The 16597-nt window shown below is 39.2% G+C and overlaps 1 protein-coding gene across 3 annotated transcripts in view; it reads left to right on the top strand.

Moving 5' to 3' along the window:
• The first annotated feature begins 3353 nt into the window (after nt 1-3353).
• MNAT1 (MNAT1 component of CDK activating kinase) overlaps nt 3354-16597 on the top strand; it is a 222431-nt gene continuing 209187 nt past the window's right edge. For all 3 annotated transcript variants that reach the window (XM_003924403.4, XM_074393162.1, XM_074393163.1), the window contains exon 1: nt 3354-3558. In XM_003924403.4, coding sequence (XP_003924452.2) covers nt 3470-3558 — 89 coding nt within the window. In that variant the 5' untranslated portion in view covers nt 3354-3469. The remainder of the gene's footprint in view (nt 3559-16597) is intronic.

Below are 16597 nucleotides of genomic sequence, written 5' to 3'. Positions count from 1 at the left end.
TAGTGAGTCACATGGGCCACAGTGGAGAGAAGACATCCTGGCAGAGAAATGAATGCCAGACTCTAGTCCTCTCCCAAGCATAGCAGTACTCTTACCTTTTTGTGGTGATATGAATTTCCCCAGGAACCAGAGACCCCGCTTGAACTGGCCTAGGGAGGAATTGTTCAAATTGTCAGTAAAGGAAAAGCAGCAAAGACTCTTTGATGAAGCTGTAAAATGTGAGCTGGGAGTTACTGGGAGCCATGTTTCCAAGCGTTTGGAGAAGGCTTCTTTGAAAACTAACCTGATGAGAAAGGCAGAGGCAAGTGAAATGGGATAGCAGGTCTTCAAGTCCAGCCAGCTGCACTCCTGCTCTTCACATTGTTTGGTATTATGATCTAATAAATTCAACTTTTTGCCTAGACCAGTTCAAGTGGAGTTTCTGGTTCCTGAGGAAGTTAATGGCCAATAAAGGTAGCATGCCAACTCCTGTGCCGGGGGCAAGCATGGTGATCAACAGACCTAGTAGAACCACATACAGGTGAAGTGAGGGACTATTTTCCAAATGAAGTGGGGTAGAGGTGCTATCCTTAGTAAAGGGAGAAAACAATAAATAATCCTCTTCAGGTGAGGAAAGCTCAACTTGGGTCCATAGCCTTAGGGCTGGAAAAAAAGGTCTTCATTTGAGAAACACTGTCCCATGGGAGACAGAATCTACGGTTAACTGAGGTAGGAATGCTAGAGGATGAGCAGAATCGGGAAGAGAAATAATGGCCTCAGTAGGTTCATTTTCGGATTCAACATCTTCAGAAATGTAGAAAACTTGAGTTTGGTGGTTTTCTACATAGGCTGAGGTTCCATTTGAATTAGGATTCTGGTTGCTGTCAGTGCTTTCCTCCTCAAAGTTCTCTGACCATTCCATGTTACTGAGCCCCACCAGTGATAATGATGTACATTCAGAGTTTCTGTTATGTATGAGGCATTGTAGTAGGGCCTTTCTATATGTCTATGGCATGTAATTTAATCATTACAGCAATCCTACGAAGTGCATTATATTCAGGAAGGAAACTGAGGTCAGGGAGGATCAGAAATTTGCTTCAAACACAGGTCTGACCGATGTAAAAGAAGGTCAGGCTCTTATTATTACATTATTCTGCCTTTTTAAATAATACTACTGCCCCTCTACTAATAATACTGTCAATAATGGTCAGCAGTTACTAAGCTCTTACTCGATTCTAGGTACTTTAAACGAAGTATCTTTTATTTTTTGCAAGTACTATCCTGAACTTAGAATTGGGAAAACTGAGGCTTGAGGTCATATAAATCATATGATGAAGCCAGCACTTGAATTCAGCTCTCTTGGCACTAAAGACTAGAGACAAGCACTATTTTCTATTGTCTTTAGGTCCATAAGTAAAGCTTATCTTACAGATTTCCAACTCGGCTGTTGCTACCATGCTTTCAAGTTAGTAGTTTCCCACCCGGGAAAAGGATAAAGTTTATAGCAGTGCTACTCTTCACAATCTTTAGTGCTTTCTTTGCCTTAATCTTAAGGTTTGGAAGAAAGGAGAAGCAATTCACTTCACAACATGAATGGGGATCTCATCTTCAAAGCCATAATTAAAACTGTCCTGGATAGCTGGGCATGGTGGCACACGCCTGTAATCCCAGCACTTTGGGAGCCTAAGGTGGCAGGACTGCTTGAGCCCAGGAGTTCAAGACCAGCCTGGGAAACATAATGAGACCCAATTTCTTAAAAAAAAAAAAAAATATCTAGGACTGGTGGTTAGCGCCTGTAGTCCCAGTCACTTAGAAGGCTGAGGTGGGAGGATGGCTTGAGCCCAGGAGTTCAAGGCTGCAGTGGATTATGATTAGGCCACTGCACTGCAGCCTGGGCAACAGAAGGAGACCCTATTTCAAAACAAACAAACCAACCAAAACTGTCTAGTGGCAATAAACTATAATGCCATCTGAGTGGATGACCTCAATGTAGTGTCGGCTAAAAATTTTATTTGCACATATAACATATTCATTCTATCACTAGAAGTTTCCTGTTCTGTTAAAATATAAAGTCCCTAGAGTTGTCTTTGTTCTTGAAGAGCTTCACTCCGAATCATGTAACTGATTTGGATGTCATCTTTCAATAAGACAATAGCAGCAGCATCATAAGCCTCCAGGTCAGCATAGTAGCATAGTATGTGGTGTTACCTATTTTAGTAAATTTATGTTTGGTTAATTCCTGTTGAGGAACCATACTATGACCAAAGAGATGCTATAGTTTATTTATTAGATGAATCCCTGATGTCTCCATACTAATGTAAAGCTCTGTCACAGCCTGCTTTGGTCTCCTGGTTCCTGGTTGTGGTATCCAGCTGTTTGTCAGCTTCCCCCTCCATAATCCATGGAAATCCCAACTGTATTTCTGGGTTTTGGGTTGCCTACTGGGTTCGCTGTTTAAAAATGTGAGTTAGAATGTTCCTTTTATGTTTTTATTGAAAAGAACCCAAGTTCTATGATGAGTTAAAATTACTATAAATGTTTATAGCTCATATTCATTGTATCAGATTATTTGAAAAATGTTGTCTGCATGTTCCCCTTCTGATGGAGTTTGGGTCAGATGAAGGTGGTTACAAAAATATTTGACACTAAAAATGTTCACATTACACTATTGTTTGGTAGTCATTCACTAATTCTTCATTTAGTCTACTTATTCATTAAGTATCAACAAATCTTTATTTTGGAGATGAATAAGATGTGTCCCACTGTAAGTGGGAAAGTTCATTATTTAATAGAGCTGTTTACAGACTTCAATTGGCCTTCTTGATAAATGCGATGAACATGGTTTACAATTAACAAAGATATTCAGGCTATCAGATCTGGGAATTGCTGAACTAAATTTTTGTGTATGTATTCTTATTTTTTTCCTAGGTATTTGGGGAAATAAATACTGTCTAATGGAGAAGCTAGCTTTTTCAGATTTTGTATCTGTGAATGCATATTACTAGCTGAGCTTACATGACTATGCAATTATAAAGAAGTAAAAACGCACAGGCTATCAAATGGTCCAGAAGAAAATACTGAATTATCAAGTATGTACACCGCTTATAAATCTTTGAAATCATGGGAATGTTTACAGGCAGAACAAGATGGAAATTATCTTCTTAATTGTTACCCAGTACCTTGAAAAATGCAAATGGGTGCGTGGAGATAAGGCTTGGTGTATAATTTGCCATTTTAAAAGTTTCTCTGTCAAGTTCAAGGTATAAGCTTCTTTACGGAAGGCTGAGACCAAGCCCTAGCTGCAAGACCGGGGAACTGAGTGCCGGAACGTTTGTGTTGCAGCGCCTCGCCCCTTGCCGGTGCTCTTTCGCGAAGGGACCGTCTCTGCCAAGCGCCTGTTGGCAGGAACTTGCTTGGTCGAGTCTGTGGGGCTTGTAGGTGGCTGTGGCTGAAGCAGTCGCCAAGGAGAGTCGGTAGCAGGGAAAGCGCCATGGACGATCAGGGCTGCCCTCGGTGTAAGACCACCAAATATCGAAACCCGTCCTTGAAGCTGATGGTGAATGTGTGCGGACACACACTGTGAGTTGGGCGGCAGTGGATTCCCTGGGGGAGAGACGTAGGAGAGAAGGAGAGGGCCTGGAGATGCCAGGGCTCGTCCGAGTGGGAGCAAAGGGCGTTGTTAGTTTCAACACTGTGGAAGAAAATGGGAAAAGGAGGGGTTGTGACTTGAAATGGACTGTAGCCTCTATCCCCGAGCGGCTCTGGCCTGCTTTGAACTGAGGGTTCTCAGTATGGCACGCAGCGGTTTGTCAGGTTCTCCCTCCATAGCCAATGAGTATCCCGACTGTATTTCCAAGCTTTGTGTTGTCTACTGGGCTCCAAACATCGCTGATTAAGAGCGTGGGGGATTGGAGTGCTTATTTCATAAGAAATGTTTTTATTGAAAAAGTGCGAACGTGCTATGAAAACTTAAAATTTGCTTGAGTATATACTGCTGCTATTTATTGTATGAGTTAATTTAAAAACCCTGTATGTATATCCACTCGTCCTGATGGAGTTCGGTTAGACTCTCATCACTAAAATGAAGAAAACCCGGACTCCAGGCAGTTAATTTTGAAGATATAATAATGGCTGGCATTTGAGTGCACATTTTGTGCGAGGCAATGTTCTAAGCGCCTTACCATGCATTATCTCACTTCGTTCCTACAACAATCCCGTGAAGTAGGAACTGGTATTTCCATTTCACAGGGAAGGAAATCGAGACTGCTCAGGGTCCCTTATTAAGTGGGCCTTAAGAGAATTGGAACGCGGAAGTCTGACTTTAGAACGCCCATTTTCAGGGGAAGGGGGCAGAAGGAGGGAGGTTGGGTTTGTGTGTTTTGAAGTAGGGATTGGTCAAAGTCAGATTTCTTGTCAAATGTGGTTTAGTGAAGGTGCTTGTAGAAAGCACTTTGGGATAAAAGGTGCCATATACTGCTGAGCACATATTCCTGTAGTTTCTCTGAGGTTTATTGGAAGTAAGAAATGATGGATAATCAATCTACAGTGTGGTAGACAAGGTCTCCCCCCAAACCCCAAGTGCTGACAAAAATGTAGAGCAATGACAGGGTCTTTAGGTAAGCATAAATTGCATGATTAGCTGTAGCTATAATTATTATATGGGATTTATTAATTTACTTAATTGATCCCCTTTTCTAATTGATCTTTATTTTCCTTGCTTTACTCTGCAAAGGAAGTATAGTAGAGCTGTGATTGAATGGTTTAAGATTAGAAGTAAGGTAAAAGTAATCCAGAATGCATGGAAAAGGGAATTCTACATGGAAAACACTGTAGATAGGCTGTTTTTAGAGATATTTCGTTCAATTTGTCTCCATTTTTCTTTATCAGGTTTGTTACAGTGGAAGAGGAAAGGGAGTTTGTTTTTTTGGGAAGGATACTAAATGTAATTTACCAGAAGGATGCTAAATGTAATGTTCTGGCCTAGCAGAAATTAGCCATTCAGGGAAGAGTATACGATTTCAGTAACATAAATGGCATTTTAATTAGGCACTTGTAAAATAATTATTTTAATCGGAATTGCTTTTGTTGTATACTCAGCCCTTTTTGTTAAGGTCTAAGAGTTAAGACTTTTATTGATTCTGGTGTTGAATTTAATCTGGTTAATTTGCTAACCTGTTAGATACAGGCCACATTTTACAGTCTTTTTTTGACTTGAAATGTGAACAAAATGAGTAAAAGGCTGTAGCATATTGGCTAAGAGAACAAGCTTTGGAATCAGTCTATCTGATTTCACATTCTTCACTCTTACCGGCTCTGTGGCCTTAGGCAAATGACTAACTCTTTTTCAGTCACTCTTGTCTGTACAGTAGAGGAAATAGTGCTGCTTGTATCATGGTCCTTAAGTATTAAGTAGTATATGTAAAATATTTAGAAATATTTAGTAGAGTTTCTGTCACATATTTGTTTACTGTATATTGGCTATTTTATTGTTAATATTATTTGTGTGTGGCATGGGTGATAGCAGAAATAAAATTAAAACAGGACTTATTTGGCCTGCTATGAAAGACTTGCACAATAATGATTAAATGATTTTAGTACACAATAAAATGTGAAAATATAGCTTTAATTATAATGACTCTTGTAATTTTCTTAATATGAACTCTTTAGCATGTTCTTTAATTAATCATCCATTTAAAAAAGTACCTTAATCTAGGCTAACTTAGAGAACTCACTGATTTTTTTGGCAATCCTTAAAAAAATATAAAATTATATAAGTAATTAATAAAAGCAACATAAGTTATTAAGTGAAAGGTAAAAATTTTTGTGGTTCACTTTTCCAGAGGTGACAACTTTTAGGTTGTTTGTGTATATTTTCAAATGTTTTCTATGCATATACAAACATGGATGTGTTTGGGTAGAAAACTTTTTCTTTCCTTAGCATAAACAGGAATATAGCATAAACATATATATGTATATATATATATATATATATATATATATATATCTCCTTGCTTTTTTTCATTATGTATATCTTGGATAATCTCTAGATCAATATGCATAGGTTTTCCTTTTTTAACAATTTGATAGTAGCCCATTGTTCAAATATATAATTGGTTTACCCAAATTTTAAAAATTAATATTTATTGAATTTTCCAATTTTTTCTTGGAGTACCCATAAATATGCACATATATGTATAAATATATCTTTGGGCACTTATGCCAATGTATCATAAAATATAATAGGTAAAAATCATAGCACAGTGTCCAGTAGTGGAACTGTTGGGTCAGAGTTTGTGGTTTCAAAAATTTGATACATATGGCCCAGTTGTCCTCAAAAAACGCTGTGTCAAGTCAGGCATGGTGGTGCCTACCTGTAGTCCTAGCTACTTGGGACGCTGAGGAGGGAGGATTGCTTGAGCCCAGGAGTTTGAGACCAACTTGGGCAACATAGGGAAACTCCATCTTTAAAAAGAAATAATTGTGTCAATTATGTTGCCAACAACTGTATTGAGATTCCAGTTGCCTCACATCTTTGCCTATACTGGCTACTATTATTTTTAAAAATCTTGCATTTAAAAATATGTTTAAAAGCATCCTATCAGATGCTTTTCTGATAAGAAAAACATCTTACATCTTAATGAAAATTTTTTTGATAGTTTGTTGGGTTTTTATGGCATGTATTTCATGGGATTGAATATAGGCATTTTTTATAATATGCTGGTTAGTCTGAGAGGAGCAGGGATTATTTTGCTGAATTATTCTGGCTCAGAGTCTTAAGTTGCAGTCAAGTTGTTGGCTAGGACTGCAGTCTAGACTTGACTGGGCCTGGAGTATCTGTTTCCAAGGTCACTCATGTGTCTCTTGTCAGGAGGCTTCAGTTCTTCCCCATGGACTTCTCCATAGGGCTGCTTATGACATGGCTTCTCCCAGAACTAGTGATATAAGCAGCGGTGAGGGAGACTGGGGAGGTGGAGGCGGGAGGAGAAAAAGGAGGGAGGAAGGCTGGAAGCTGCAAGCCTTTTAAAACCTAATGATAGAAGTGATATACCATCACTTCTGGTGTATTTTTGTGTTATGATGTGGGAGAGTACACACAAGAGTGTGAATACCAAGAGTGTGACTGTAATTGGGCCATCTTGAAGGCTGGCTTCTGCAGGATTTTATTAACGTTTTTTTTTCATGTCCTCAAGTAGCAAAGACTTTTTGGAGGCAAGTGATAAAGTGAGTAGGAGTAGTGCTTCATAAAAGATAGGAAGTTTAGGGTTATGGAAAAACTGATTAGGAGTTTTACTTATGGGAGAAAATACAGGAGCAGAGAGGAGAGAAGATAAAATAAAGAAGTGAAACAATGGCTGGGCGCGGTGGCTCACGCCTGTAATCCCAGCACTTTGGGAGGCCGAGGTGGGTGGATCACGAGGTCAAGAGATCGAGACCATCCTGGTCAACATGGTGAAACCCCGTCTCTACTAAAAATACAAAAAATTAGCTGGGCATGGTGGCGCGTGCCTGTAATCCCAGCTACTCAGGAGGCTGAGGCAGGAGAATTGCCTGAACCCAGGAGGTGGAGGTTGTAGTGAGCCGAGATTGTGCCATTGCACTCCAGCCTGGGTAGCAAGAGTGAAACTCCGTCTAAAAAAAAAAAAAAAAGAAGTAAAACATTATTAAATACCTTTCTCGCTTAGCTGCTAGCAATTGAAGAAGCATATTTCCCTACTTATCAATTCAATCCAGCAAATGAACAGATAAATTCATTTTGTGGATATAGAAGATTGAATGTCATGTTTTTTTTTCTTTTTTGCTGTTTAAGGATGAACATTGTCTCAATTACAGAAAATGATATTTTTTTTTCTTTATCAGGCTATTTCAAGAAATGAGCCTTCCATTTTGAAGGCATATAGAATTAGATGGAGGCAGTGATATCTAATTCTCATTTAACTACAGTCTATAGTAATTTAATTTCTGGCTGGGCGCAGTGGCTACGTGTTATCCCAGCACTTTGGGAGGCCAAGGCTCCATCTCTAATAAAAATATAAAAATCAGCTGGGTGTGGTGGCACGTGCCTGTAATACTGGCTACTTGGGAGGCTGAGGCAGGAAAATCGTTTGAACCTAGGAGATGAAGGTTGCAGTGAGCTGAGATTGCATCACTGTACTCCAACCTAGATTATAGAGTGAGACTCCACTTTTAAAAAAAATTAATTTCTATCCCAATCATTCGTGGCAAAACCTGTTTCTGAAAACTTTACATGCTGTTTCTGAAAACTTTACATGCTAAATCTACTTTTTTTATTTTAAACACACACAAGACACAAAGTACAAGATTAGCAAAATCATGTACCTGCCAACCTGATATATAAAGGCAATATTTTGCCATAGTTACTTAAGGTCTATCTCTTTCTTTTTCCCCCCCTTTTTTTCTGTTCTCCTATTTCTCTCTTTTACTGATTTTACTGGATAGTTTGTCTTGAAGAGTCTGAATTTTGCTGATTGCATCTCTGTGATATTGTTAAATATGTTCTTCTGTTCTCAGTATTGCCTCTAAATTGTTAGTTATATTTAAAAGTTTTATCAGATTCAGGTTGAATTTTTTTGTTGATAAGAATAATAAATGATATTATTCATTTAACATACTGATCTTATTCAGTACCTTTGTGCAAATTGGGACACAGAACCCCCTCTGGGTAGAAAATTAGGAAAAGGCACTTATTCTAGGTGGAAAATTTAGAAAAGGGACATTCTAGGTATATTAATTTATAATTTTATTCTGTTGTGTTAAGAGGACATACTCTATAAAATTTCAGACTTTTGAAATTTCCTGAAAACTTATGGTCCAGCATTTGGCCTGTCTTTGTGAACAATCATTGTACCTTTGAAAAAAATGTGTATTCTGTGGTTGCTGGGTGTAGTGTAGTGTAAGTTACAAATGTGGTATATACTACCATATCCATCTTGGTTGGTAGCATTACACAGATCTTCTGTATCATTATTAATTTATCTATTCATTTTATGAATTACTCCACTATGATTGTAGATTTGTCAGTTTTTTTTGTACTTTATGCATTTTAGAACTCTCCTGTTAGGTATGTATTTGGGATTGTTATGCCTTCCTAATACATTTCTCCTTTTATCATTATGAAATACCACTCTTTGTCTCTTGTAATATGCCTTTGTCCTGAAGATTCTGCCTGATATTAATTTGGCACTGTCAGCTTTCTTTCTTTCTTTCTTTTTTTTTTTTTTAAGATGGAGTCTCACTCTGTTGCCCAGGCTGGAGTGCCGTGATGGGATCTCGGCTCACTGCAACCCTCACCTCCTGGGTTCAAGTGATTCTCCTGCCTTAGCCTCCCTGGTAGCTGGGACTACAGGCGTGCACCACCACACCCGGCTAATTTTTGTATTTTTAGTAGAGGTGGGGTTTCACCATGTTGTCCAGGCTGGTCTTGAACTCCTGATCTTAGGTCATCTGTCCGCCTCAGCCTCCCAGAGTGCTGGGATTACAGGTGTGAGCCACTGCACCCGGCAGCTTTCTTATGCTTACTATTTGATTATATGCCTTTTTCCATTCATTTACTTTTTTAAAAAAAATTTAAACCATGTGATATCAGTGGCACAATCATAAACTCCTAGGCTCAAATGATCTTCCTGTCTCAGCCTCCTGAGTAGCTAGGACTACAGGTACATGCAACTGGCTAACTTTATTTTTTTATTTTTTAAAATTTTTAGTAGAGATGGGGTATTGCTATGTTTCCCAGGCTGGTCTCAAACTCCCGACTGAGCTCAAGTGATTCTCCTGCGTTGGCCTCCCAAAATGCAGATATTACAGGAGTGAGCTGCTGTACCTGGCCCTCATCCATTGTTTTTCAACCAATATGTGTCTATTTCCGGGAGACTATACCTTATTGGGTCTTGCCATTTTATCAGGTCTGACAGTCTCTGCCTTTTAATTGGTATGCTAGTCCATTTATATATAATGTAATTATTGATATCATTGAGTTTAAGTCTACATGTTTTCCTTGTATTCCTTTGGTTTTTTGGTAGTTCTCTTGCTCCTTTCTGCCTTATTTTGCAATAATTGGATTTTTTTAAGCATTGGCCCATTAGCAGGTAGCTTTTTTTTTTTTTTTATCTATTTTTATTTTTTAAAAAATAAGAGACAGGATCTCACTCTGTCACCTAGGCTGGAGTGTGGTGGCTTGATCACTGGTCACTGCAGCCTTGAACTCATGAGCTCAAGTGATCCTCCTGTTTCAGCCTCCCCAGAATTTGGTACTACAGGTGTGCACTGCCACACCCAGCTAAGTTTTTTTTTTTTTTTTTAGACAGAGTCTCGCTTGCTTCATCACCAGGCACCAGGCTGGAGTGCAGTGGCACGATCTCGGCTCACTGCAACCTCTGCTTCCTGGGTTCAAGCAATTCTCCTGCCTCAGCCTCCCAAGTAGCTGGGACTACAGGCACGCGCCACCACACCCAGCTAATTTTTTTGTAATTTTAGTAGAGATGGGATTTCACCATGTTGGTCAGGATGGTCTTGATCTCTTGACCTCATGATCTGCCCGCCTTGGCCTCTCAAAGTGCTGGGATTACAGGTGTGAGCCACCGCGCCTAGCAGCTAAGTTTTATTTATTTATGTTTTTTGTAGAGCTAGGTTCTTACTGTTTTGCCAGGCTGGTCTCAAACTCCTGGCCTCAAAGTGATCCACCTACCTCAGCCTCCCAAACTGCTGGGATTACAACCACCTTTCATGTCCAGCATAACTTCTTATTGTTGTTATTGCTATTATTTTTAGTGCTTTCTCTCAGTATATCTATTTATATTTGTGATTTGTTGTTATTTTTGCTTTAAACAGTCAGTTGTCATTAAGGAAAGGTAAATTTTTGAAAAACAACTTCACTAAATATAACTCATATACCTTAAAATTCACTCATTTAAAGTGTACATTTTGATGACTTTTAGTATATTCTCAGAAATATACATATTTGTTACCCCACAAATAAATCTGTCACCACTTAGCTGTCACGCTTCTCAACTCTCCCATCCCCCAGCACTAGGCACACCAGTAATCTGCTTTCTGACTATGCAGATTTTCCTATTCTGTACCTTTCATATAAATGGAATCATACGGTACGTGGTTCTCTAGACTGACTTCTTTTACAGTATCTAGCATAATATTTTCTAGGTTCATTCATGTTGTAGCATGTATGAGTACCACATTTCTTTTTATTGCTGAATATTCCATGGTATGGCTATACTACATTTTATCCATACATGAGTTGAATAATTTTTGAGTCATTTCCACTTTTTGGCTAGTATGAATAACACTGCTGTGAACATTCATGTACAAGTTTTTGTATGGACAAATGTTTTTGTTTCTCTCATGTATATATTTAGGAGTAGAATTGTTGGATCATATGGTCACTCTATGTTTAGCCCAGGGGTCCCCAAACTTTTTACACAGGGGTACAGTTCACTGTCCCTCAGACCATTGGAGGGCTGGACTATGCAAGGTGTGACACCCTTCACAGCCAGCGCTGCTGCCTCCACTATCCCAGACAGCGGTATACAGTGTCACAGGCCCAGCACTGCCTCCAGTGCTGTATACAGGGATGGCAGTGATCAACCTGTGACACTGTGTATACAGCGTCCTGGACATCTGCAGCAGCGGTGGGCCTCTTCTGTGGGAAGCCCACTGCTGCATGTTTCCCCTATTATAAGACACCTCCTAAAAATAAGACAGCCCCTGTCTTTTGGGGGTAAAATTAATATAAGACAGGGTCTTATAATAGGGGAAACACGGTGTGTAGTAATGTTGGGGGGAGACTTTTGGGCGAAGGGAGGTTATGGGGCCATTATGTTGTTGTACATTTGAGGGAGTATGGGGACCATTGTACTGTGTAGGAATGGTTATAGTGCTTTGCCTTTCTTCCTACTTCTGCTGTTATTTCACACTGCTTCCGGTGATGTGGGGTGCTGCGGCCACAGACCGGACGTGCGTCGTATGACGTGATTCTGGAGCCATGACGCATGCGTCCTGCGTCGCCGGAAGTAGTACTGTATGTGAGCAATGCCACGCTTTGCGGCGCCACCACGTACAGTACTCCAGGAGCACAGGATACGTATGCATCCTGTGCTACTCTCACTGACCACCAATGAAAGAAGTGCCCCTTCCTGAAGTGCGGCGGGGGCCAGATAAATGGCCTCAGGGGGCCACATGCGGCCCGCGGGCCGTAGTTTGGGGACCCCTGGTTTAGCCATTTGAGGTACTGTCAGTTTGTTTTCCAATGTGGCTGTACCATCGTACATCACCCCTCAGCAGTGAATGAGGGATCTAATCTCTCTATGTAGTTGCCAACGCTTGTTATTGTCTTTTGATTATAGCCATTCTAATGGGTATGAAGTGGTGAAATATAGTCTCTTATTTTCACCTACTTATTTACTGTCTTTGGTATTGCACTTCTTCCTTCCTTTGGATCTGATTTTATAGTTGATTTCCTTCTGCCTGAAGAACATGCTTTAGTATTTCTTATAGTGTAGGTTTGTTGGTAAAGAATATACTCTGATTTTGTTTATAAGAAAGTATTTTTATTTTACCCTAGTGTTTGAAGGATATTTTTGCTGAATATAGAATTATGGGTTGGCTTTCCTTTGACCTTAGAAAATACATCATTTCATTGTTCTCTAGTGTTTCTGCTGAGAAGTTAACTTTACTCATATCTTTTTCTCCCTGTTATTTAGGTTATATACTTTCTGTTGATCTATCTTCAAGTTGCCATTTCTAATCTCAGTCAACTATATTAAGCCTTTTGCATTCAATAGGTTTTTCATTTCTTACTGTATTTTTTTGATCCTAGAGTTTTCATTTTTTCTTTTTTATAGTTTTCATTTCTCTGATATTCTCTATACGCTCATCGAGTATATTTTTCTTTAGTTCTTTGAATGCATTTTCCTTTAATTCTTTGAACATATTTTCCATTAATTCCTCCACAATATTTATAATAGCTGATTTTAAGGTTTCTGTCTGTAAGAGCTAATTCCTTGGCTATCTCAGAGTTGGTTTCTTTTTTGTTTGTGTTTTGAGTGGGAATCTCGCTCGGTTGCTCATGCTGGAGTGCAATGGCACAGTCTTGGCTCACTGCAACTTCACTTCTTAGGTTCATGTGATTCTCCTGCCTCAGCCTCCCAAGTAGCTGGGATTATAGGTGCCTGCTACCATGCCTGGCTAATTTTTGTATTTTTAGTAGAGATGGGGTTTTACCATGGTAGCCAGGCTGGTCTCAAACTCCTGATCTCAAGTGATCTGCCCACCTGGGTTTCTCTAAGTGTGGGGATTACAGGTGTGAGCCATCACACCTAGCCATCTCAGGGTTAGTTTCTGTTTACTGCTTTTATTTGACTGTAGGTTATGTTTTTCTGTTTATTTGTTTTTGCGTGTTTACTACTTTTTAATTGCAGGTGGTACATTATAGAGATTCTGGATTTATCTTTTTGTGAAAACTGTTGATTTTTAAAACCAGGTAGTTCAGTTACTGGGAGATCACTTTGAACTTATGTAGACTTGGTTTTACTCTTCGTTAGAATGATGTTTGGAGAGCCCATTGTTTCCTTACTTTAGTGTAACTCAATCTCACATTTTTAATCTCTTCAAAAACTTGTTGGGGCTTGATTTTAGTCTTTGTTAGGGTGCACCTAGAATATGTCTTATTCTAGGATATGGTTCTTATTCTTAGTTGAGACATTTTTGATATCTCAGCTGGATATCTGAGATGTTAATAGGGCATTAACGTGGTTTCTCTGCTCTGGCTGGTGGGAACCCTAAATATATCCAGTACTTCTCAACTCTACTGTATTTTCCTCTCTTAACTACTCTCTTTTAAGCCTTGATTGGTTTTGCCCTACACATGTGCAGCCTATTTCTTGGCCAAGGATTTATGTATGGGGGAATCTTGCATGTCTTCTAGCCTCTCTCCCTTGTGGATTTCAGCCACATCGACTGCCCAGCATTCCGATATCTGCCTGTTCGGCTTAGCACAATTACTATTCCCTTCTTAAACTCCTGCTTGCTGGTCCATGGTCTTGACAGTTGTAGGGCTCACCTTGTGAGCTTCCCATCTCTCAGGGATGTCCTGTCCTGCCTGTTGTCTAATGCTTGTAAACAGTTGTATTATACGCTGTGTTTTATGGTTGCTCATGGTGGGAAGGCTAGTCTGGCATCAATTATTCCATCATATTTGTTAGCAAAAGCTGGTCTTACTATTGTTACTACGTTTACTTCCTCCTGTAGTCTTGCAGACTTTCAAAGTTCTATGTGTACCTCTTGCTTTTCTTTTTTGTTTGAGACAGAGTCTCACTCTGTTGCCCAGGCTGGATTGCAGTGGTGCAATCTCAGCACACTGCAACTTTTGCCTCCTGGGTTCAAGCAATTCTCGTCCCTCAGTCTCCTGAGTAGCTAGGATTACAGGTGTGTGCAACCACGTCTGGCTAATTTTTGTATTTTCAGTAGAGACGGGGTTTGGCCATTTTGCCCAGGCTGGTCTCAAACTCTTGGACTCAAGTGATCCACCCACTGTGGCCTCCCACTGTGGCCTCCTGAAGTGCTGGGATTATATGTGTAAGCCACTGCACCCCGCCCCTGTTGATTTTCTTAACCTCAAAATCGGCAATGCCCTGTTAACATTTTCTTTTTTGTTATATAGTTCTGATTACTTTTTTGTTTTTACTACCTCAGCTCCTTCCCTAATACTTTAGTAAACAATCTTTTTTAGACAGAGTCTTGCTCTGTCATCCAGGCTGGAGTGCAGTTGTGTGATCTCAGCTCACTGCAACCTCCACCTCCTGCCTCAGCTTCCTGAGTAGCTGGGATTACAGGTGCACGCTACCATGCCCGGCTAATTTTTGTTTTTTAGTAGAGACTAGGTTTCATCATATTGGTCAGGCTGACCTCGTATATGCCTCTGACCTCGTATATGCCCACCTCAGCTTCCCAAAGTGCTGGAATTACAGGCATGAGCCACCACGCCTGGCCTGCATTATTTTTTTTAATGGAGTGTTTTGAAGTTGACTAGCAGTATAACACTGCAGAACATTTCTAGAGAATATGCCTCCTGTTTTCTGACTGCTAATTATATTGATTGTCTCAAGATTGTTCTGAGGGAGAGGTAGTTTGTGTCTTTACACATATGTAAGAGTTGGTGTTGCATGTATCTTAATTATCCAGAGACAGGTTGAGGAGTAGAAAGAACACCAAATCTCAAATTAGAAAATCTAGGCTCTAGTTTCACCATAGACTATTGAGTTGTAGACCAGCCATTTAACTTTGATTTGTTCACTTGTTTATAATAGATAACATCTAGCCCTCTGAAGCTCTAAAATTTGGGTAATTTAATAGTTAGAAAATCATTGTAATCAGTAGTTTGTCTTTTCTTTGACTTTACAACATAATAAAACTCTTACATAAAGTTTTAGTTATTTTTACTAGCTGTAATTGTTTTTTCCCAGTATGGTGCTGATCATTCTGCAGAATATGAATACTTCATTATGGATTGCTTATTATAAAACTCTAATATATATTTTTTGTTTGATCAAAAATGACAGTGTACTTCTATCTTTAAGATGTGGCATGCTAATATACTTAGTTCCTTTTCTTATTGGGTGTAACTTACAGTTCTTTAAAACTATGTTTACAAGATATTTAGTAATTAAATTATTTGTAATATTTGTACTCTCTCTAATTGTCTTCTACACTAGGAATCCTTTTTGAAGATTCATTACACACACACACACACACACACACACACACACATATACACACACACAAAATTATGTATTAATGATGGGTATACATTCTGAGAAACTAATCGTTAGGCAGTTTTACTGTGTGAACATCATACAGTGTACTTATGGTATAGTCTATCATATGCCTAAGCTATATGGTGTGACTTATTGCTCCTAGGCTACAGGTCTGTATAGCATGTTATTGTACTGAATATTATAGGCAGTTGTAACACAGTGGTGAGTTTCTGTGTATCTAAACATAGAAAATGTACAGTAAAAATATAAAGGATAAAAATGGTACACCTATGTAGGGCAGTTACCATTTGAGTTTGTGGGACTGGAGGTTGCTCAGGATGAGTCAGTGAGTAAGTGGGGAGTGAATGTGAAGGCCTAAGATATTACTGTACACTACTGTAGATATTAGAAGCACTGTACACTTAGGATACACTAAATTTATTTTAAAAATTTTCTTTCTTCAATAATAAATTAACCCTAGCTTATGGTTAACAATTTTACTTTATAAATTTTTATTTTTTAAACTTTTGACTGTTTTGTAATAACACCTAGCTTAAAACACAAATTATTCAGCTGTTTTAATAGAGATGAGGTATCACTCTGTTGCCCAGGCTGGTCTTGAATTCCTGGGCTCAAGTGATCCTCTTGCCTTGGCCTCCCAAAGTGTTGGGATTGCAGGTGTGAGCCACTACACATAACCCTATTTTTGTTTTTACTTTTTAAGCTTTTTCATTAAAAACTAAGACACAAACATACACATTAGCACACACAGTAGCCTAGGCCTACACATGGTCAGGATGATCAATATTACTGTCTTCCATCTCTACATTTTTCCT

Source organism: Saimiri boliviensis, chromosome 2 (genome assembly GCF_048565385.1).
Source record: "Saimiri boliviensis isolate mSaiBol1 chromosome 2, mSaiBol1.pri, whole genome shotgun sequence".
NCBI classification, from domain to species: domain Eukaryota; kingdom Metazoa; phylum Chordata; class Mammalia; order Primates; family Cebidae; genus Saimiri; species Saimiri boliviensis.
Note: the sequence above shows the minus strand (reverse complement) of the source record. Positions and strands in the feature narration are given on the sequence as shown.